Source organism: Harpia harpyja, chromosome 6 (genome assembly GCF_026419915.1).
Source record: "Harpia harpyja isolate bHarHar1 chromosome 6, bHarHar1 primary haplotype, whole genome shotgun sequence".
NCBI lineage: Eukaryota > Metazoa > Chordata > Aves > Accipitriformes > Accipitridae > Harpia > Harpia harpyja.
In genome coordinates, this window is record NC_068945.1 from 23564380 (window position 1) to 23587958 (window position 23579).

Genomic DNA, 23579 nt, shown 5'->3' on the forward strand with positions numbered 1-23579 from the left:
AGCTTTGAGAACCTTTTTCTAATTCCTATTTCCCTGAATCACACAGGTAAATGAGGTTTTTTTTCTAATGCACTTTCTGTGCTCTTGATAAATAAATGGATCAAGCAGCCAGTTCATGAATAAAACGAAAGATGCAGCTGAGAAAAACATTTAGGGCTGTGTAGTGGCTAAATCCCACACTGGTGCAGAGGGGAAGGAGGAAGATCAAGGAGGCGCATCTAGCTTTCACAGCGTCTCCCTGGGGTAAAACACATCTTCGAGTTCCTGATCTCAGATGCAAAGGAGACTGCCTGTCTCTGAATTGCACGGCACTCCCACTGGCAAATATGAGAGTGCACACAATATGAGCAGACACACACGGGCACATTCGTAACTGGTGACAGGACAGGGATTTCTAGTCTGATGAGAGCAAGGGAAGGATCTGGCAGCCTGTGCATCCCCTCTCGGGCTGCCAACACCCCTCCCGGTTTTAAGGTGGCCATTGCAGAGGTGGTTCTGCTTCAACACAAGCCTTTTAAGAGCCAGCTACCTCTACAGGCCTCTGCCAGAGGGCCAAAACACAATGGAGAGTTGCCTTTTGTGCACTGCCTCCACACTAAAGCACTGGAAAAGAGGATATTTGCTTTGTTTCACAGGAACCAAAGTGTTGCAAAGGCTTCTTTGGCCCCAACTGCAGTCCGTGTCCGGGAGGTTTCTCCAAACCCTGCTCAGGAAACGGACAGGTAAGCAGAGCATCCAGCAACACCCCGCACTCCCACGGCAGGAGGGACAGGCTGTGTCCCAAAAGCCCCTCAAACACTTCTGCACAACAGGAGGGTTAGGCTCCACAAGAGCTGCACCCGCCATTTATGTCCAGCGATGACCGTGAATTTCAGGTTCAGTTATACGGAGGAGGGAAAAATGAATCGGTCTCCTCTCAGATGTCCAAATTGCAGGTTTCTGTGGTTCCAACACACAGGCAAGGCTGGGGCTGGGTGACCCACTCTGATACTTCTACTTTGCACAGCACAGGATAATGACCCAGCTCACTATTCTCACTTTAAAATCGCAAAGGAAGGTAGAATACACAGCAGCAAAGTACATGCACAAGGAAAGCTTTTGCTCTGAAGCACCTTCTTCATCAAAGCTGAGGTTCTTCCTGGTAGTCTGTCACAGTCATAATATGGACAGGCATACAGTCTCTTCTCTGGGGGAAGGATAAAGGTTTATTTCAATTCATAAATAGAAATCACCTCTCTTCCATATCCCAGTGCATGGATGGCCTGGATGGAAACGGGACCTGTGTTTGTGCTGAGGCATTTCAAGGCTCACGCTGTCAGTTCTGCTCAGACCCTGGCAAATACGGACCTCAGTGTGACAAAGGTAAGTACAGCTGTACTTCCTCAGCGTAAGAGCATGGGCTATTTCTTTTGGACCCTGGTAACATTCTGGTAGGAGTTAACTGCTCGCTAAACAGTCTCTATGACGATGAGCAAGATGTCTCTGGGGTACTTCCATTTCTTATTTCAAAGGGATACATCTAAAGCCCAGAGTCAGTGAAAATCTTCTCACTGACTTAACTGGGCTTTCTGCAGGGGCCATAGCTTGCTTTATACCAATTCATCATTCTTTTCATTTCTGTCTCCCTCACATAAGTAATTGAAAAGAAAATCTTTGATATTCCATTCCCATCTGGTATTGCCCACAACAGATTCTGCCTGCAATGACAAACATACGTAAGCTAAGAACAACTAGATCTATAAACAGATTGTGTTTAGGACCACTTAATAACTGTCCTTACCAAATAATTTCTGATCTATTGAATAGCTTATAGTTCTAGCAGTCATCTTCTATATACTGACAGATAGAATCCTGCTATGACAAACCATCCTACATTTGAGAGTCTACAGAATATACAACATTAAATTATATTCCCCTATCTACAAAATCATTTTTAGTCTTTTTTGCTATGAAACAGCCCGTCATTTGTGAAGCACAGCTCACTTCAAGGTTCAGAAGTACATGGACGAAAACTGAGAGACAAATTCCATAAGAAAAGGTGGTATCGCCTAAGCTCCAGTCCTGCCAAAGCAGTACATGTTATAGCTTAACTAGTCACCCCGGCACTTCTTGGGATTCTAGAAGGTTCACCTACTATGTCCTTTGAGCACATTGCTGTGCTTCCCAGCAGCACTAATGAGCCCAGCCCCAGCAAAGTGCTGGTAGGTCTCTGCTGCTGCTCTCTGTACTAGCCTAGCACTGTGCAATTTATAGGATTGTGGACTCATTATTAAAAGGCTTTCCATATCACTGAAGGTATGCCAAAGTTGTGCAATAAAATAACTTTAGCCTTAATAGCCTAGGACATAGTATTTTGCTCCTACTTCTCTGAAGTACTTTGAAATTCATTGATAGATAAGTGCACTATAAAGACACAATGGATTTTAAAGTTACCCATAAAACACACCTGAAAAGACATGCATATGATAAATAAATAATAAGTCCCCCAACAAAGTGAGACTTTAAAAATAAAGAAGTTTAGATTCTAGGAAAAAAAGGGGGGACCTGGTTCATAAGAAATGCTATGTAATGATAGATGCCTTTTACCACTATGGAATTGCACACTGTAATTTATAATCTCTGGTAGAGTGCCTCTGCATTTATGGGAAGTGTGACAACCGAATAGACAGCAATGGGATCTGTCTTCCCGGATCATGCAGAAGTGGATACACGGGGAAACTCTGCGATAAGCAGATTGTTCCCTGCAAGCCCTCCCTACTGTTCTGCCATGCACATGCAGACTGTCAGCTTAGCGATGGTGCGGTGAGGTAAGTCAGTAACTTGCATTAATTAATATTAACTATACTGCAGCTTTTTCCCGTTTGCTTGATCAAAACAGCGCCTTGTAGCAGTACACAACCATCAGCCACTAAAATACTGCTATGCAGCAAATAAACATGAGCATGTACCACATCAACCTTGAGTTGCAAGATAGTAATTAAGAGTTCTCAATACCCTATTCTGTACCTTATATTTAACACTGATAAGATAAATGCATACGGATCTGACCCCTGGTAGGAAGGCAGCCTTCCTACCAACAACTACAAAGGCTCTTAGGAACCTCTTATTTCTAACCATGCCCTTAGTGAATTAGGAGTTTGAGCCTTGCTGAAAAACAATGAAATTCTCAAGCAGTTTGAGGATAAATAACTCACTCTGGTCAGCTCAGGCAAGATTTGCATGCCATAACGTCACAGAGTTCAGCACAGGCTCTCCAGTCCCGACACGAGTGGTCACAAAACTCTGTTACTGCTACAGCTGCCTTGCGCTTCCCTCACGCTTACCTTCACAGGCAGCAAGTTTGCCTCTTGCTGCAGTGTATTCATAACGAGTCACCACAGAAAGAAGAATGGGGGATGCTGCATAACATGAGTCCTTAAGAAATTCCCTCCAATATAGGTTAATCTTGGTGGGGGACAACCTAGGGAAACAGGGGGGCTCATTGTCTTGCATGCATTTCAGGGAGAGAGCTATCTTCTGTGTCACTGAAAGAAAAAGCAACCCCAGCTCATAATTAATTTAGAGCTATTAGCTCACCTTTGTAAAGATCACATCAGCGCAGAATTAATTTCACTCCCCGAGAATGGATTCCTGATTTGATTTAATTAACCCAGCCAATATTTTGGAAAAAAACCATAACGTATGCACTTAGGTTACTTGCACCATGAATCCAAGGTTACCAGGTTTAAGCTGCTTATAAAGAGCATGTTACAGTGGAAAACAAATCACTTCACTTTACACCTGACCTATCACTTCTAAGGCCTCCCTCCTCCTCTTGTCTCTACAGCTGTGTTTGCAAATCTGGTTACGAGGGAGATGGCGTGAGCTGCAGCAAAGTTGATCCTTGTGCTGCTTTAAACCCAGGTGGCTGCAATATCAATGTAAGTATGTGCTTCTCCCACAGAGCCTGACATCACAGAAAAGTAAGCAGTAAGGCAGGTTCGGCCAGAAACTTTTGCAGGATGAAGAGTCACAATTTTCACTGCGGTTTCAAGCTCTTTCCCCAGATAGCAGCATCACTATTGCTTAGACAAGCCTTACACCTAAAGCCAGATGCCACCTAACTGTCCTGAACAGATGCCTCTGCATCCCCTCCAGGCCGAGTGCATTCAGATGGGCCCAGGAGAACACACATGCATTTGCCAGGCAGGATGGACAGGCAATGGAAGGGACTGCTCAGCCATCAACAACTGCCTGCTGCCCACCACGGCAGGGTGCCATGAAAATGCCACCTGCATATACGTTGGGCCAGGTCAGGTAGGTCCTCTCACGTTCGTGGCTGCCTTCGGCACTAGTCCTCGCCCATTTCGCTCTGCTGGTGCTTCCTACCCTGTTTTCTTCCCCAAATTCTCCTCTCCCTCCCAGCCACAAGGTTATTTCCACACAGTGCTCTCTACCCAAAGCGGTCTCCTTCAGTTCCCATCCCAGTGCTCCCTCCCTCCTATGTGGTGGTGTTCTGGCAGCAAATACTTCTTAGTAAGTACATTAGTAGATGTTAGGTATGAAGGTCTTCTGGAGATATTAATCAGTGTCATTCCACTGAAGTAAATGGAGCTATGCAGAAACACAGACTAATTCACCACGTCTAGAATATGCACTCTATTTTAATCATTTTAATGAATTGTCGTGTTTTATTGAAACGACAGAATGACTGCAAGTGTAAGGATGGATTTCGGGGGAATGGAATTGAATGCACACCCATAAACTCATGCCTGGAACAAAATGGAAAATGCCATCATCTGGTGAGTAATTAATCATTCCCTGAACAAAGTGTTCAGATACATATCACAACTCGCCTCCTGCGCACACCATAGAATTTCCTTGCCATTTCAAGCCTGCAATTTCTGTTTGAGTTGGAACAAAGCTTTCCAAGCAGTGCTACAAGCATCAAAAATGCTATGTGAAGCATGTCAGTATGGTGCGTGTGCTAAGGACAGGCTGCAAAGGGCTGCTCCCAATTCCGCCTGCACAGAAGGACTCTCTCGAGCCTGAATAAATACATGCTGCTTCTCTACCAGCAATTACAATTTGGACGCACTAGCGTATTGGGATGTTTACCCAAGTCACACATCTCTACGCAGGTATCTATCAGCTTTATCGGTAGCTGCATGTGTTCAGCAGACCTGCAGGCTCTGTAGCGTCTGCAAGAGCCACACCAGCCCCAGGCAGGACACAAGGACAGAGCTAAAGCAAAGAGCATCGGGGATCAGGGGATGGATCTGCCATAGTCGGGTGAAGGAACAGGGCCCAGTTTATGTAGGGAAGAAGTACCAAAGGGTGGAGCAAGGGTTTAGATTCCTATAGACTTAGTGCATGGTGGACAGGTGAGGGTGTTAGTGCCCTCAGCTAGTGGAGTTTGTCCTACAGGAGAGTGAGGACATCCATGGAAGATGGTAAGAAGATCCTTTGTTAAGTTTCTGTTTGTATGTGAATGGGTTTCAGTAAGAGGCTTTACAGGCCATCCTTGCTCTTGAGTGGTCTCCTGAGTATTTGACAAATTTTCTCTTTCTGGTTCAAAGGCAACTTGTCAGTTTGAGTCTTCTCGTGGCTGGGAGTGTGTGTGCCCAAAGGGCTATGAAGGAGACGGTAGAATATGCTATGGAAATGCTGCAGATGTAAGTAAGATGGTCATCTCCTCTGAGCACAGGACCTACTGCACAGTTCTCACACTGGATCTTAACCAGAGAGATAGCAAAGCCATTATAAACAGTTAGAAAAATATGATGCCCACCAGCGCTATCTGCAAACAGTGTTCCAACTGGAGACACTTGCCTGACACAGAAGTGAACTATTGTGTTTAAAAACACATCTTGGAAAGGGACCTAAGGGATCCGAGCATATTTCTTTCTTAAGACAAAGTAAAAAATGCCAGCCCCAGACACCTAACCTGCAGAAGCGCTAAGCACTCACCTCCCAGCTGGGAAGAGCAAGCACCTAACTCTTCTGAAGTTCTGCCTTGAGGTCTATCTCAGTAGAAACTGTCAATGTATCATGTTAAAACGAACCATGCTGACCAGCAGGCAAATAAAACTAAAACAACTAAATTGGTGAAATAAATATGCATTTAACAGGATAGGAAAAATGAAAGTGTCAGCTCTCCCAGCCATTGGCAATAATCTTACATGGCTTTTAGCACTATCTGCCATCCCTGCTCATATCCTCATCTATCTCCGTTCTAAGTACTGTGGCAGAATAAAGGCTCTCCACTTGCAGCATGATGTGTAAGACGCTGTACAAATACCAACCAAAACAACATACCTTCTTTCAATTGATTTTGCATGGAGTTAAGAAAAGATTTACGTTTAGATTCCCAGAAAATTTACACTTAGCCTGGGGTCAGTACATGTTACATACCAAGGTCAGGTACACTTAATACACTTAAGCAAGAGATGGCCTGATTTTCAAGAGTTAGTAACTCACCATTCCCATTACAGAAAGCATCAGTACTAGAAAAACATGAATGTCCTCCCTTTTCACACATACTGAAAACCTCCTCCTCCACGTCACATCAGCCAGGCCAGACACAGTGGGTTACACCACAAGCTACAGCAAAGGTACTTTGGTACAGCTAATTATAGCTTACATACTCATTGCTCTTTCTCTTTCTAATCAGGAGTTATCTACTCTATCAGAAGCAGCTGCATTTAACCAATGGATTAATGTAAGTACACTTCATGGTTGATTTTTTTAGTATGTTCAAGTCTGCAGAAATACATGAGCCTTGTAGCCTTTACAAAATGGGAACCTCACAGCAATATTCCCATCCCAGAGCAGAGGCCCAAGCTCTGGAGAGGCATCAGAGTGCCTCTCCCACCTGTCACGGCAGGGCTGATCATCTGGTTCCCTATTTCTGCCTGAAAACCAAATTCTGATCCCAAATTCAGGCAAGTAAGGAAGCTCCACAAGCAGAAGAGCTAGTTACAAGCCCACTTTCGGAGGCAGGGGGCTACATAAGCCACGACTAGCTCTGTACAGAAATACACTGTAGTCCAGACGACCAGCAGCAGGGTACAAGCAAAGCTGGAATATGCCCCCTTCTCTTGTGCAATAAAATTACAAGCAAGTGGAGAGGGAAGGCAATGCCCATTTTCTCATTTTCACTGTGCCCTGGGGCAGGAAAATGCAACCGTATGGCTGGTCAGTGTGCTGCTGCCACGCAGTGAGCAAGGAGGAAAAAACTCGGTCTGTGCGGGCTTGACTGGGGTGCAGGAAATGAAGGAAGAGATTAGCTTGTTTGGCTCCAGATTAGGGAAGAAACACCAAGTTAGATTAAAAAAAAAAAAAGTTCTAGATAGCTTGATTGTCACAATCTACTTCTTATTTTCACATGCTATCATCTATTACTAATTAGAGGTCCTACCCCACTGTGGTTGGCACTGTATGAATAAAGACCAAAACCACTTTCTCCCAAAAAGCTTAAAACCTAAATATAAGAAGTGTAGCGCAAATACCTGACAAACAGAAAGGAACAGTGGTATGTTAATGAATAGCATCAGAAGCAGAAGTCACAGCGTATTAGCTGCTTTCATGCTTTTCAAAGTTAGACGGCTTGGGGATCATTAAAGCACGCAATTGCAACAGGGACCTCGGGGAGCTGCTTAGCAGAGGGGCCAGTGTGGCTAATTTAAATCAGGGCTCAGATTGCAGCACTAGACACTGTACAGAGAAACTAATGAAGTTAAAGAAATCAGCACAATAGGAGAGGCTGTTCACCTGCTAATGTGCTGTTTAGATAATGAAACAGGAGGGAAAAATACAGGTTCTGTATAATATATTGAAACAGGGATGTGGAAGTTTCTGCTACACTTCAGAGGAATGGTTCCCCTTAAATTAAATAATGGTAGCTACAAACATGAGCTAAATAGGTGTGGTTTTTAACTTCATACCTGAGCAGAAATGTGATGTTTACCAATTTCTATAACCAAATTTTTTTCTTGCTAGTCAGGAAGGATGAGAGAGGAAAGTCTGTTGCTATTTCTATGTTTAAATATTTGGAAGGCAACAGTGATGATGGCTGAAAAGATAGATGATCTTAACAGAGACAAAATTCCCAGCTATTTAAGGGAGCCGAATCCCTTCTTGACTTAAAACCCAGTATGGGTATTGAAGGACTATCCAAAACAAGCCAGCTTCCAGGCAGCATACCAGATGCAAAAGTAGAACCCAAGCTCGTATTGCTCCCTCAAGTTTTGCAGTATCAAAAATGGCAAGTTGTGGAGCCTGTGAAAAGTTTGGAGAACCACATCTTCAGCAAGATCACATTCAAATCTTTAGCTCTCCTTTTTCTACCCCACAAAAAAAATCCACACAACTAGAAAAATCCTCTCCAGTGGAGGCTCTCTCCATCCTTAAGACAGATAAACATATGGAAGATGAATCAGCCCATGCACACTACAGAGCCTACATGCCCATCTAAAATTAGAGCTGTCAGCAGCAAGCCCCACTGCAGTGCTAGTGGGCACAGATATCCATTGGACATCTTGAAAAATCCCAGCCATGTTAAATAGTCTTATTCCAAATGGGAACATTGTGTCATGTAGGTTTCTTATTTCACAGTTCATAATCCTTCTATCTATTAAATAGGGTGGAGTGCTCTGTAAGAGCAGGTTACTTGAAGTTATCAGTAACCACTAGTATCTATCACCATGGGGTTTTTTTGGTTTTTTTTTTTAAACATTCAAGTGCATAAAACAGAATCCGTGAGACAGACTAACTTTTGTGGGAGGCAACTTAAGTATTTCATAATAAAAAGCAGTTCTGACCTAAACATTGCTTCTGCCCTTTAAATGCTGACAATATATTCTGTAAAAAATAGCCACTCATTTACCATTTTTGTACAGCTCTAAGTAGTTTTGTTCAAGTCATTGCTCAGTATAATAGTTTTTCCTCTCCAGGCTGGTCACAAAGCACGTCACATATTCCACCTTGCTAAAAAGTCACCAGCTACTATTTATAGATCGTCCTTAAGATGAATTATTTTCCCCTCTTTACTTTCATGCAGGAGGCTGAGATAAACTCAGTGTTGTCCACCACCTCAAACCTAACTGTCCTCGTGCCTTCTCTCCAAGCAATTGAAAACATGGATGAAGATGAGAAAGCCTTTTGGATGTCAAAGAGTAACATCCCAACTCTACTGAAGTACGTTAATGGTTTGGCGTTTGGGGTTTTTTTTTTTAATGAATTGCTTTTTATGCCAAACAAGCCTTTGGTTTGAAGCCACTAGAGCAAGACAGCTATTATAATTTTAAGGGAAGGACATAGGATTCCCCTTCTAGTTACAGTGGTATAAATCTCTGTAGCAACTCCACTGAAAAAAAAGGCATTATTTGTATTATGTCAGAAACATTTAAAGGCCAAGCTAAGATTAGAACATAGCTGAACTAGGTATTGTACAAACAATTCCTGCTTTGAACCAGTTTTAGACACACTAAGCATATTTATCCGGGGGAAAAAAAAAAAAAAAAAGAAAATGCAAAACCTTCAAATCCAGTTATTTTCCTTTAGGTATCATGTATTGACAGGAGCTTACAGCTTTGCCAATTTCCAGAATTTATCGACCTCTGACATGCTGCCAACATCTCTACAGAGCAACTTCCTACACTTGTCTAAAGAAAATGGGGTGAGACGACCTGCAAACTACTGTGGTATCATACACCAAACCCTGACCATCACTGCCACCAACTTTCTTGTATTACAAAACCACACAGACATCATGTATCTGTATTTAAAAAAGACCGTGTCATAAAATTAAAGGAATAGATCAATTATATTGGGCCCTCTGGGAGAAACATTAACTTGATTTTCTCCACCACTTTACCTAACTGAAATTTGCCCACAATATTATTTATTCCTGATGTCCCAGTAGCTGCTGCAAATGCTGGATAGTCTTGTAGCCAAGTGGAAGCACAGTCCCTGCCTGGAGCAGCCTGTGTGAACTAATTTAAGACAAAGAGCATCAGGAAAACCCAGTAAAGTATTTTAGGGAACTGGGAAGGTAGGAGGAAGCAGTGATACTGCAGACACGTCCGCATGTGCAACCTGATAGTCCCAAACAACCCAAAGATATTTTTAATGGTAAATAACTACAACTAACAGCCCTTCCCCCTCAGCCTTTTTATTTAGTACTCCATGTTCTGAGGAGGATTTTCTGGAAATACATCTGGCACACTTAAGCACTTCATCCCCATTAAGGGAGGGAGAAGTTCCCACCACCTCCGTGCCCTGAGGGAACAATCATAAATGGGGTCCTTCAAAGCTGCACAGAAACAGGAGGGCGTGAATTGGCACAGGAGCTCATCCTGCCGTGGGGTGGGGGTAAGCACACCTACCCCTTGTCAGCACCCCAGCACAAGCAACCCCACGGCTTTGCCAGTCTGCACACAGGGAACAGCAGAGAGTCCCAAAGTCACCTCTCCTGCGCACGGTTCCCTGAGGGTAACCCATCCTCCGGTGCGGACTGGTGCGAGCGGAGCTGTGGTGGAGCCCCGGGCAAGCGTTTGGGAAGGTGTGGAAATCCACAGCATGAACCACTGGGAAAACAGCATCGCTGCGATGCAAAAGCAAACCCTCTCTCCTCTCCCTCTTTCAGAACATCACCCTCGAGGGTGCTCACATCGTGGCTGGTGACATCGCATCCACAAATGGGATCATACACGTTATTGATAAGGTATACGACCCTATAGGGAGGAGTTGTTCCTCTGTGCCACAAACATTGGAAAATAATTAACAGTTCTCGGGAAAAAAAGTATTTGCGCAGAACAGCATTTTGTCCTGCATCTGATCCTTGCAGGTGCAACCACAGCACATGCGCTGACGTGGGGTATCTGCTCCCTTTGCAGGTTCTGACCCCCCTCCGCAGCACCGTCATGCCGAGGCTGCTGGCCCGCCTGGAGCAAATGCCCGATTACTCCATTTTCAGGGGCTACATTATTGTAAGCTTTCACATCGTTTTAAGAACAGAAGCAGTTCTCTGCTTTGTTTGCATTTGGACTGGTATCAGACTATCGGTGGTCATTCTAATTTGTTTTTATGTGTTTTCACAACAGCAATACAGCCTGGCAAATGAAATAGAAGCTGCAAACACATACACGGTCTTTGCCCCAAATAATGATGCCATAGAAAGTTACCTAAGGGATAAAAAGCCTGCTACTCTGGTATGTATTACTCACAAGACTTGTTTTCAGTCAGTATCTCATCTCAGTTTTAAGTGGATGGATTGAGAGGCCAGAGAAATAGGAAGAGGCATTTGTTTTCCAGAAATCCAATAAGTTTGATTTTGGTTTTTAGCACCAGAGAAGGTGATGAGGGATGGATCCACCTATATTTTCCTGGCTCGCTGGAAGAGCTTAGCTATTTGTTATGGGTTTTGTCCTTCTCTAGATTAAAACCATGCTGATAATATCCAAGACTTTTCATCAGTAGACTTTTTTTTATTGCTCTTGTTTTTGCAAAGAAGATCAGTACAAGAATGACCAGGAATAACAGTGAAATGAGTTTCCTAGGTGAACAAGTCCAGTCCCCTGTCATCACTGGCAGCCCCACCATTAATAATGCCACAAAATATTCTGACTCTTTCTTAAAACTATCCAGATGCTTGCCCTGTCACTCCTGCAGGAACACTATTGCCTAGCCACTTTCTGCAGACCATTTCTAATCCCAGTTTACAAGCACCATTGACCAGTCCCAGGGCTCAGAAAAATTTCCTAAAAAAACCCCATTGCTGCTGCCCACTCCCAGGAGCCCCACACCAGGACCATGCCTGACCTGGCCACCAGTTCCTCCCACCATTGCAGACGTGTCCATCCCACCTCCCCTGCCAACCTCAGTCCTCCTGCCCAGAGCTAGTTTATATTATTTTGACAGTACACCTCTGGCCAGTTTATAGTCCTTTATTCTTATGCCAAGAATATGCTTTAGCTGAAACAACTTTCTCTGGCATTTGCACCCTGATGTATTTACAAGGCCAAACAGCCGCCCCAATCCTGTCAGTCTCCTCCCTAGATAAGCTATCTGTTTCCTGCGTCATCCCAGCGCCTTTCTTCATATTTGCTCCAGTTTGAAACAGCTTTATCGAATGCACATATCGAGAGCCACACCTTGCAGAGAAAGCTTCGCCCATCACTTGCTCAGTGACATTAATACTTCCCTGCCTCTTCCATAAATATTTACTCTGCCACACTCTGTCCCTGCTTTCATGGTCTCCATTTATGACCAGGAAGCTGAGGAACACAGGGTTCAAGGGATTCGTCCCAAAACATTTACCACCAACCAGCAGACCCACGGCAAAAGTCCCGCTTGCTGCCTCACCAGAAGAATTCATGCATGATCAAGTTACATCTGCTCAAATGACTTTTGAACGCTATTTTAGTTGTTTTGTGACATGATATCATCATTTCCACATCACTGTAAGAAGCATTTCTAACAAACTTCGAGACACATAGGACATCAATCCCATTGGACTCAGGTTACACAGAGAAATCCTTTTCATTTCCCCTACTTACCAATGTTTCTTCTGTCTTTCTTCCATCCTCCCAACCTTGCCTGGTGTGGCAATCTGACAAAGAAAATCAGAAAACAGCTGTAAGGTTAAGCCTGCCTAAGCCTTATCCTCTTCATGAAACAAACACCTTGGGAGAACTCTGCCGCAGAGGGAAGAGCTCGGCACAGGGAAGAGACCCCATTTCTTGGCCTTGATGAATCAAGATTTTGTTCTCACTCTGCTTGATTAAAGACAGAAATGAAGATGGATGAGACTTAACTTTTCCTCCAAAGCACCCAAGCTGGGAGGATTAGAGTTGGACACTGCTGGAGATTAGCTCTATCTTAATTCCCACCTTCTTGCCTGCAAATATTTCTTTATCAAATCCGTGGAAATCAAAATAGAATGGGTCCAACCCTAAGAGATGTAAAGACCACTATTTCACCCTGTGGGCAAAGCCAGGCAACATCACAGATCTTGCAGCCTGGGCTTGCTTCGTGCTTTCACACGCTTTTGAAGGAGCGGAAGAGCGAGGAGCAGTATGGACGTTCAGAACAAGGGGATAGCAGGCAACAGGATTTTCCACAAGCACCTTTTACTGCAAAGACATAGAGCTGCAGCAGCACTATGTGTTGGCTAGGCAGCTCCTAAGCCCTCCAAATGCCCCAGTTTCTCTCGTATCTACAATTGTCTCACAAACACATCCTATTTCTGCTTCCCCCTCCTAGTTAGGGAGAGCTCTGGGAGTGCCCTGCTTCAGAACAAGGTGCAGAAGCCTTGGGAAGCCCTCACAAAATTTTGATGTACTGAGAATAATTTCACTGCATCAATGAAAAATGAATACACTCTAGCAATGAGGCATAGGAAAATTTCCAATTAACAGGTGTGGCTCTGACTTTATTGACTGAAGAGGACCTTAAAGATTAAAAAAAAAAAAAAAATACTACAAACTTACAGATGAATGTTTACAGTAACTTATAAGTTATTCAGGGATTCCCAAAAGGAGGAGGAATAGGTATGAGGAAGATTAGAAGAAAAGCACTCATAAATATGCAACTTTTGATGTCAAATGAAGTCGTTAAAGTTCAGAGTCCTAAAAAGTCACCTGACTAACTTTTCCCTGAATCTGTCAGCCAGCCCTATGCACAGAAAGAGACACTACCAGGCACAAGCAAACCTTGGTCCCACCAGTTCAATAGCCTTCCATCCCCCATGGTCAATAAAAGTTTCATTACGACAGGAATGCAGACTCTCCACCATAGGAAATAACATGCTAGCTGGAGAAGCTTCTCCTTAAATTCAGGCAATCTATGTTTGGCTTATACCCTGTGGGAAAAGCTATCCCTAATAACTTTTCATGCTTTGTTACATAACTCTGAGTTTAATTGTGTTTGCAGGACGAAAGCCAAGTCCGCTATCACATTGTGCTGGATGAGAAGCTGCTGAAGAACAACCTGCACAACGGCATGCACAGGGAGACCATGCTGGGGTTGTCCTACCAGGTTGGGTTCTTTCTCCGCAATGGCCAGGTAATGCTGTCTGCACTTGCTTGGAGAAGCAGGTTTCCTGCTTTTTACAAATCCAGCTTCAAAATTAAACTAACATGCAGTCAAAAGGAGCTGTGCACCCCACATTAGCTTCTAGGATGCAACAGCACAAAAGTTGTCACTCAAATGCAATGCCTTTCTCAGACCTGCTTAATTCAAAGTCACCCTTGAAGGGATCTTTGATTGAATTTAATTTCAGTTATACTGTTCACATTTAGCATTGCATTTTAGAAGCTATTGTGGTGGACATGCATCTCCAGCAGCTACAAGCCTGCATCGCAAAGCAGTCATTAATCTGACTTCCAAGAGCTATTAAAAACCTGCCTTCAATTATAAAACATTAATTCTACTTTCTGTGGATTTACTCCACTTTCAACCTTAAGAGCTCGAAGCATTTGGCAACAAATATGAATTGCCTTTCAACACCACTCATGGGAAAGTCAGGCACAGCAAGTTTAAGTGACACACCCAGTTTGGTGGCACAGCTGGGAAAGGAACTTGGTCCTCCTCCTCCTCCTCCTCCCCCAGCCCAGAGCTCCCTCTGGGCACAGGCAAAGGAAGACAGAAACTTCTCACCAAAGCAGTTTCAGCCCTGTTGTTCGCTCTGCCCGCAGCAGAGCCTTGGAAAAGCATCTGCTCGTGGGGCTGTTGCTGGTGAAGGCACAATGGGAGTGTGGGGTAGCAGTGAGATGATGAAAGCCCTCCTTGAAGGAGCAGCTGCTGGGAGGGCTTCCCTGAAGCCCATCATCCCACCCCAGACAGCAAACCCAGCTCTTGGCTTACTTTAGGCTCCTTCTTCGAAACCTTTACACCCCACGGTGGAAAAAGCTGCTCTGCCAAATCCTATTGCTAAGAAACGTCAACAGGCTGCATGACATCTCATGCCCTCCAGTCCAGTGAAGCTCTTAAATGCAGCAACTGGGATGTGAGCAAGTGCTTGAAGTTAACTACATTCTTCGGTTTTCCCTTGTACATTGCTCCTCCTTTCACTTGCTACTGCTCTAGTTACCATATAGCTACCAAACAGCTCTGCTGCTTTCTAACTGATTGCATTTCTTTTGCAGCTATTCATAAATGATGCTCCTATAAGTTATACAAATGTTGCAACAGATAAAGGAATTATTCATGGATTGGGAAAAGTCCTGGAAATCCAGAAGAACAGATGTGATCTTAATGATACCGTGATCACCGTAAGTGGTTCTGTTCATATAGATGTTTAAAGGCCCAAACACAGCTAAAATGTACAGAATACATGACACTATTTCCCAGTAAGGAATGCATGCATTTTCAGCAAAGGATATTCCTACCAGAGTTTTAGCATCTATTATGACTGCTTTGATGCTGCAATCGGTGTACTGATGGCCTGGGTAAAATATAATTAGAGTAGCACAGGAATAAGCAATTTCTGAGCTGTAATCGTCAGAAAATTATAGCAATGCACTATTCTAATGCATCTTCTTAGCCAGACCACTTGTTTATAAAGCAAACAGAAAGCAAAAAAAGAAAAAAAAAAAAGGAAAATAAAATATTTTTAGTGAGGAAAAATGTTTCTTTTCATTCCAGGTATAGATTACCACTGCCCATACACATGAACTCCTCCTGCCCTCCGAGTAAAGCATTCTCCCTGTTTAGTTCCTTTTACATACGAAATACAAATGGTTTTACATTCCTCTAAAAAATAAGATGTGGTTTCCTCAAACTGTCGGACAAATGTTCCCTTTGTCTTTTCTCCCAAGTGAGTCAAACAGGACAGCAAACATGCAGCTTATGTCCCTGTTTATGGGGCATGCAACAAACTAGTCAAGGAAGACAAAGTAACACTTGTGCTTCAGTTAAAGCAAATTTAACAGGCATGAACTTCTGTAGCTTAATTCTTTTCCTCGGAATACAGTCCCATATTTGAGTATATTTCACTCAAGTCTTTCCCCAGCTTTGCTCAGTCAGGTTCTTTGCACGTGGTCCTTTGTTTTCCCATGGAAAATTATTTTCACTGCTACGTTCAAATGCAGCAACATACTTAAACATTCCTTTAAGCCCTGCTAAAAGTAAGGGCATAGTTAGCTGTACAAGAATAATATTAAACATTGTGTACTAGGTACAACACGTATCTAAGCATTTTGCAGAAATTGACCTTAAACGTGCAAATAAGTCACACACACACACATATATAGGACAGGACATACAGTGAGTTTTCCATTTCCAAGCTGCCTGCGCACCACAGACAAACTGTGTCCACGTTCAAGATTTGCCTCTTATTGTGCTTTTGATGGGGAGGCCTTTGGGAAGCATTGCTTTAGAAGAGCAAAGAGAAATATCCAAAAGAGCTTTCCTTCTCCTTCCCCTTGGGAGAAGGCTTCCCATGGGGTGTCCCTACAGACCCACTGGTAGGGATGTTCTTCCTTGCTGAGCAGTCCAGCTACCCTCACCACCTTTACCAAAAGGATTATCCTGATTATGCACCCTGAGGGCTAGGTTTAGAAATATAGCTGCAAACTATGCATTTTCTATTAAACAACCTGTCTGGAGCTCTAAACAGTCTACTAACTACCTCCCATTTGTGTTGCTTAAGGAAAAGTGCAGAATTTGTTCGCAGCCATCAAGCTGTCCCCCAGGAACAAAAGAAATAGTAAGTATTTTATCATTAATGCTAATTTTTTTTTAATCAAAACTAAGCATAGATGCATTCAAACCTGGTTTTAATATAATTGCCTCAGTTTCAACAAAAGTTATCGTAGTTACTTCAGCCTACTACATGCATTACTTGCAGTCAATAGACTTGATCCACCCTGAGAGCAAGGGAGCAGAATCAAAAGCAGCTTAATGGTCATTTTATCCTGAAAGACCGGTTTCTAGTATGCACTAGGACATGTGAAGCCTCCTCTAACTGCAAAGGTTACCTCTACCATGCAAAACCGAGGGACTTGAGCATGGTCTGGAGTATGCTTGCTACAGGAGGAGTTACAGAAGCAGCTTTTAGCCCTTCAAATCAGAGATGTACAGAAGGGCAAACTCAGCCTGGGCCCAACGATATGCTGTGAGTTATGGTCACAAGGAGACTTGGAGACTATAGATACTTTGGATGCTTAGGTCCAACACAGGAGAACTGCAGACAGTTAGCAGGTCCCTGTCAACCATGATAAGACCTAGAGTTTCTTGGCATCTAAATTTCTCTGGCAATGCCCCTCTACTGTGATTATAGAAGCGTATTTTCCTTTATACATTTATTTTTTAATTAATTATGTCAGTAATAGGATTCCAAAGCGGATCAAGTCCCATCTGCCTCATTAAAGTAATTGGCTGGCAAAGCCAAACTGAAGTGCTCGTGAGTAAAACCCCAAAATATTAACATTTCCTTGACAACGAGCAGCAGGATGCTTATCTCAATCTTCTAACAAGTGTACAATGAAGCAGCAAGTCTTCTTCAGCAAGCAATCTTTCCCAACTGTGTCCAGACCTGCAAGATAACATTTCAACAGCTGTTTTTGCAGAACTTTGGCTTTCAGCTTTCCAAAAAGAATTAGGAAGAACAGGAAATGTGTCAGAAAAAAAATAAATGTTTGTCAAACTTCAGAAAAAAATTCTGTTCAAATCTGAGCAAAGGCAGTATTAGACACATCTTTAAAATGCCACAGGGCACTGAGTTAAATTGATCATATGTTCACTAGCAGAAATCACTTAGCTAATGCATTTTTATTTCTAAAAGTATTTCCTTCATTTTCATTGTGAATGTGTGAGTCAGTGCACAGCATGCATAAAGTTAATGTCCCATTTTTTTAAAACATTTGAAACTAGCTGATCAATATTACTCAGAAGTGCAGCTCTTTCTCCAATTTTTGCTCAGGCAGGGGAAAAGAAATACTGCATCCTCTCAGAAAACAACATGAGAACGTACACCATCCAGATCGGGTGCCAGCCAAAGTGTGCTAAAACCATCATTGTGAGTACACCGTTTCTGTCACAGTAAAAGCCAGGAACCCCCATCACCCTCCTCATAATCCCCACTAAATACACGCAGCACTTCAAGGCAGTCCCTGACAATATACTTATAGGCCTTTTATTCTGGATGCAGCAGAGATTGGAAGGTTAAAGGCTGCTGATGGCTGCAGCATAGGAAGGGCTGGGAGCTGATGCAGTGCAGAGGGAGCACAGGTTTTGGAAGGGTAACCCCATGCATGCCTGAGCCCCGGCACAGTAAGGAGCGTGGCCAGAGACCAGCAGAGCTGAAACGCTGCTAAAAATCCAGATCTGTAGTTCACCTCCCACCGGCAGCCATCCCAAGAGACAATACCCGGCAGCCACGTGCTTGCTGCCACGCTTGCTACCCTGGTCTTGACCCTCGGCCTGGCATTTCTTGGTTTCCAGACCAGGGAGTGCTGCGCAGGTTTCTTCGGGCAGCAGTGCCAGCCCTGCCCGGGAAAAACAGGGAACGCCTGCTTTGGAAACGGCGTCTGCCTGGACGGCATCAACGGCACCGGCACCTGCGAGTGCGGAGAGGGGTTTGTCGGTACAGCCTGCGAAAGCTGCGTCGAAGGCAAATACGGCCGCAACTGCGATCAAGGTACTGAGCGCCCTCGAACCACACAGGCACCTTCGCTAGTCTTGTCAGATGTCAAAACCTTCCCCTCGGATCTTCTAACCGTGTCCGTTCTAGATCCGGGAAAGGTACTTCACTCTCAGGGTAATAGGCCAGTCTTAAAAACATCATTAACCGCTTTTCTTTCCCCACTATGGTGTTTTCTCTCTACTCCCCTGTTTGGAGACGGTGCCTCCTACTCTGGCACACTACAGCCTCAGAACAGCATCCAGGGAGAATAATCCTCTTTAGCACTGCTTTTTCACGAATGCTTTTCCATTTAAATACAGTTTCAGTCCCTGTATTTGGGAATAGAGGAAAGATAAGCATATCCTGAATTTAGATTTATTCTGTAGGTTGAAGCCAATAGGCATAAGCCAAAGCATTTCTTGAAATAGCCTAGAGCAGAAGGTGCCGTCAGCAGAAGCTGTCTGGGCCATCCCTCCTGCCCTTCCTTCCCCTCGCCGCCTTGCTGCACGTGCTGCGACCCTGCCCAGGGGTTTCCTCCATCTCTCCCCGCAGCGTGCGCTTGCGTCCATGGGAAATGCAGCAGCGGGATCGACGGGGACGGCTCCTGTGAATGCGATGTTGGCTGGAGAGGGGTGATGTGCGAGACCAGTAAGTGTCCCCTCTTTTTTCTGCGGCAAGAAGCGAGCATTTTGGGAAATGCCAGAACTACAGCAGTGATCAGATCCCAGTGCACTAGCAGATATCCAGCAGCTTCCCACATGCAGTGAAATACAGGTGACAATCCTGTGCTACGGCAACTAATCACCGTATTAACAGAGAGCCAGCTGAGATACCGCTCATGAGACTTAAATGCCTTACTTAGCTAATTCTCTACTTGTGTCATCCTGTATCTGTCCCAAAAGAATTTGTTAAGGCTTTATATTTTGCAGACCAGAGTTACCTAGCACATTTTGATCCTTGGATCAAAAGCCTCTCAGGTGCTTCACTAAGTTAATTTAGCTATACAACTCTGGATATTAAATTATGTTCTTGCTAATACAATAAAAATTCATTAGCAAATAAATCATTTTGTGTTGGTTTAATACAGCTCCTATATCCAATAAAATTATATTTTAGTTAAACATAATTTAAATGTATTAAATAGTTATTTCAGAACTCTATGTATAATATTATAAAATAAAAAATGGTACAAGCACATTAATAATAACATTCAATATCAGTTTTTAAATTTGCTCAGGGAAAAAATAGTAATGAAATGAACATAATAGAGTTGCTATAGTTGCTATATCTGAGCAAATTTCAGTTCCTTTAGAAAACCTACACTTATATAATTAAACTAAAAATGTGCAAAACTCACCAGACTAAATACAGATACATGACAACAGGTGAAATGTTTTTCTGACTGACATGCCTCTTCTTCACAACTGAATTTCAGTGGTACCCACTGATCTCTACAGATGGAGTCTCTACACAGACTAAGAGCAGGGTTGCCTGGTGCACAGCTCGTAACAGACTCCAGCTCTGCATGGTGGGAACAAAAGACTGGGAAACTAGAAGGATGTTGACCCCAAAGTTTCTAATGCCAGTTTCTTTGGTTTTTTCTTCCTATTGCAGAAATCAAAGACGACGCATGTAACGCCTCATGCCATACCAGTGCCAAGTATGTATGAAATCCACTTATGTGGAGGAGAGGGGGAGAAAAAGGGGATCTCTTGCAAGGCAAAAAGCATAGGCCACCTTGCTCTTTATGAAGGCTTCTCAGCAGCATGGATAATCCTCATGTTTTCTGCCACAGAGATAAAAAGCAATGTTAATGTAACATATTTGGTGAAGAGGTCAAAAAGTTTAAAACGTGCATGTTAAAGGGGGAAACAAATGGGATGGGGGGGGGGCAGGGGGAGAAGAAAAAAAAAAGTGAGACATCCTACTACGTAGTATACAAAGAAACGGAGCCTGCAGCACTAAAGAAAACAGGACGCTAGGGCAAGACTGATCACAACGGTTGGTTTCTGAGGTGGGCTTTATCTGCTCCGCCTATTTGGCCCATCTACCGCGACACACATAATTGAGAAATGCCATCGGCACTAGGGACTTCAAAGAGACCTGCATTTGGCAAGAAACAGCCCTCCTCTTTGCATCAAAATATAAAACAAAAAAAATAAGCTCTCGGCTGTCCAGCACCAATACTGGGACACTAACTAGTTTTCAAAGGAGCAAGTCACCCCCATTGAGTCATTTACTGAAGCATACCCACCCACCATCATTGACCAGAAGCAAGATTTACATTACCCAAGATATTTAGAAAATAAGGCAAGGTGGCTGGAAAGACTCCTCATTTTCAGCCACAGCTCCTCCATAGGAGCAGAGAAACCAGAAGGGCAAACCCCCTTTTTCCCCAGATGTAGATCATTCTCTCCCCCATGTGTTTGTGAACTGCCATTCACAGCAGTGATTCTACCAGGCTTTTTGGCAAAACTCCACTCTTTAATTTGCGCAGGGGGATCCCACACATGCTGACGTCAAGGCTGTGTTTCTGAAAGGAGAAGATGACTGTTCTTCCCCTAAGCCTTATCCATCCACTGCCGTACCCCTGTAGGTGTAAGGATAGGCGCAGGCATGGCAGGAAAGGACGGGATCACACTGGCTGTGTTGTGACATTGTCCCTGGGTGACATCAGGGAGCAATCCCTGTATTATACAGAGCTCACGGGGCAGTAAACCCACACTTGCATACAGAAGGGCAAACTTGAACCCAGAGGACTCAGACACCTGGCTCCCACCCCTGGGCATCCATTCTGCTGCATCCCTCAATAAATTGCGTGCACCCAAACAAACATTTTGGCACAGTTTTGGGGTAAGCAGGCATGAAAATTCTGGAGTTCTGCACGAGAAAATAGGACACTTGATTACCAAAGCGTGCATTTTTAATACAATACATCCATAATGCATTTGGAAAGCTTGGTCCAACTAGGTTCATTTTTATGGCTGTAACTACGTCACACTAGATGGTTAAACACCTTGTTATTTCTATGCATCATACCTTCAGAACAATGGACAAAAACAAAGGCTGTACAGAAGACCTGACTACTTTTTTCTTTTTTAAATGTCGTCTCCCTCCTTTTACTTCTTCAGCTGCCTTCTCCTATCAAACGGCACTGCCTATTGCGAGTGTGCAGCTGGGTTTGAGGGGAACGGGACGTTCTGCACAGGCAAGTGGACTTTGTTTTTTCCCTTTTGGAAAAAAAACAAAACAAAACAAAACATGCTTGAAGCACTCTGTGGTCACAGTGGAGCTGGTGAGAGATGAGCACTTCCCTATGCACCAGTTAAAAAACAGGGATTGCTGCCAGTTTCCTCAAAACGAGCAAAAGCTTAATAGGTGCAGGTTCCTATCAGACAAAGGGCTCAAAATCTCCAAGTTGCAAGGCACTGTGCTAAGGGAGACCAGAGAAAAGGGAACATGCCGTGCACAACCCAGGCCCCATTGTTTGCAGAGTAATGAAACTCAGATTATGACTTTTACTCCTTTTCCCAGCAAAGAGAGGCCAATTCAGGGTACAATAGCACTTCCAGCTATTGGAAGCTGTATAGTCCTACCATTTCCTCAGCTTTCTGAACTTGCACAGATTTCTAGGGTGGTAAAATCAACTTCTTTAGACCAGAGAGTTCTGAGAGATCCTCAGAAAGGGACAATAGCAGTTTATCCTAGGCATCCCTCCAAAGGTCTGGGATATCCAGACTTACAAAATAGTCTGCTTCCAGCTACAGTGATTGTAATTAATTTTACAGTTGTTTTACTTAATCCTTAACCGATTAAAATACTAATGCTTTTGGGAACAGAAACATATTTGTCTACCCACAATGGCTAGCAGGGTCCTAATCCAAGATTTTAGCACTCCTACTCCAGCTGCTTTCATTTTCTCTTCTGGCACAAATCAACTAAATCCATTGTAATCTACTGGTGGGAAATTCCCCATGTGCAGGAAGAGCAGGGTGACACAGGTCACCCACAGTGGCTCTGCACTCTCCCTTATTCCCCTGTACAGGATTCCAGGGCAAAACCAGTTACAGGACAAGTCATCTCCCCAGTCTGGCTGTTACAGCTGCTGAAACAGCAATTTGGGGTCATTTGAGGCAAAAATTAAAGCAATGTTTGGGCTGATTTGATTCACACTGAAGATCAGAAAAGGCTCCCTCCCTGCTCTCAGGGTAACCCAAGCAAACTCAATTTGCAAGCCTCTGACTCATCCAAAGTTGGAGAAATGGCAGGAGTATCCGTCTGAATAACAACCAGGACTTTTTGTCACAGGAGGACTGGGTGGTATTACACTCTAGGCATCCTGCAAGAGAAGGCATATGATCTGTGTGCAGAAAGACGCAAGCTAAGGGAAAGCTTCAAATGGTCTTTTAATCCAGAGAACGTGAAAGTGCCTTTTCGGTGCTCGGTTGGAATAGGCAGAATTGGAAAACTGAAAGTTACAGAAAGTCAGTCCTTGATGAATCCTTACCTTCCAGACTAGAGGCATCTTCTCAGCTTTCCCCTCTTGTAATCAATAAGATGTAATAAATATTTGGTACTAATGAAGTCTATGGCCTCTTAAATCAGAAAGATTCTGTGTTCAGAAAATGTTAGCAAATCCCTTTAAAACATAGAGACAGCTTAACCTAAAAAAGCAAAAAGCCATTTAAGCACATCAGTTTAATCTGGGTTGTTGTCACTGTTCAGCTATCGACGCTTGCAAGACCAGCAACGGTGGCTGTTCTGCCAAGGCAGAGTGCAGAAGAACAACGCCTGGCAATAGAGCATGTGTCTGCAACGCTGGGTACACCGGAGATGGAATAGTCTGCATCGGTAAGCATTTGCAATGTCTTATATATCACACGGAGGAAAACTACAGGAGTGAGTTTTCCTGTAGATGGAAGATCCTTCTTCCACTATGGCCCAAAATGCAGTTTCCTGATACTATAGACCC

General features: G+C 43.7%; 1 protein-coding gene across 1 annotated transcript in view; it reads left to right on the forward strand.

Annotated features, from left to right (window-relative positions):
* The window catches only part of STAB2 (stabilin 2), an 88794-nt gene that overhangs the window by 35880 nt on the left and 29335 nt on the right, over positions 1 to 23579 (forward strand). The window contains exons 21-42 of the mRNA XM_052789692.1: positions 636 to 722; positions 1251 to 1362; positions 2627 to 2807; positions 3827 to 3920; positions 4138 to 4296; positions 4686 to 4781; positions 5559 to 5654; positions 6653 to 6700; positions 9041 to 9177; positions 9544 to 9658; positions 10628 to 10705; positions 10878 to 10970; positions 11085 to 11192; positions 13915 to 14046; positions 15129 to 15254; positions 16634 to 16690; positions 17906 to 18001; positions 18427 to 18622; positions 19160 to 19255; positions 20222 to 20267; positions 21739 to 21815; positions 23333 to 23458. Coding sequence (XP_052645652.1) covers positions 636 to 722; positions 1251 to 1362; positions 2627 to 2807; positions 3827 to 3920; positions 4138 to 4296; positions 4686 to 4781; positions 5559 to 5654; positions 6653 to 6700; positions 9041 to 9177; positions 9544 to 9658; positions 10628 to 10705; positions 10878 to 10970; positions 11085 to 11192; positions 13915 to 14046; positions 15129 to 15254; positions 16634 to 16690; positions 17906 to 18001; positions 18427 to 18622; positions 19160 to 19255; positions 20222 to 20267; positions 21739 to 21815; positions 23333 to 23458 — 2356 coding nt within the window. The remainder of the gene's footprint in view (positions 1 to 635; positions 723 to 1250; positions 1363 to 2626; positions 2808 to 3826; positions 3921 to 4137; positions 4297 to 4685; positions 4782 to 5558; positions 5655 to 6652; positions 6701 to 9040; positions 9178 to 9543; positions 9659 to 10627; positions 10706 to 10877; positions 10971 to 11084; positions 11193 to 13914; positions 14047 to 15128; positions 15255 to 16633; positions 16691 to 17905; positions 18002 to 18426; positions 18623 to 19159; positions 19256 to 20221; positions 20268 to 21738; positions 21816 to 23332; positions 23459 to 23579) is intronic.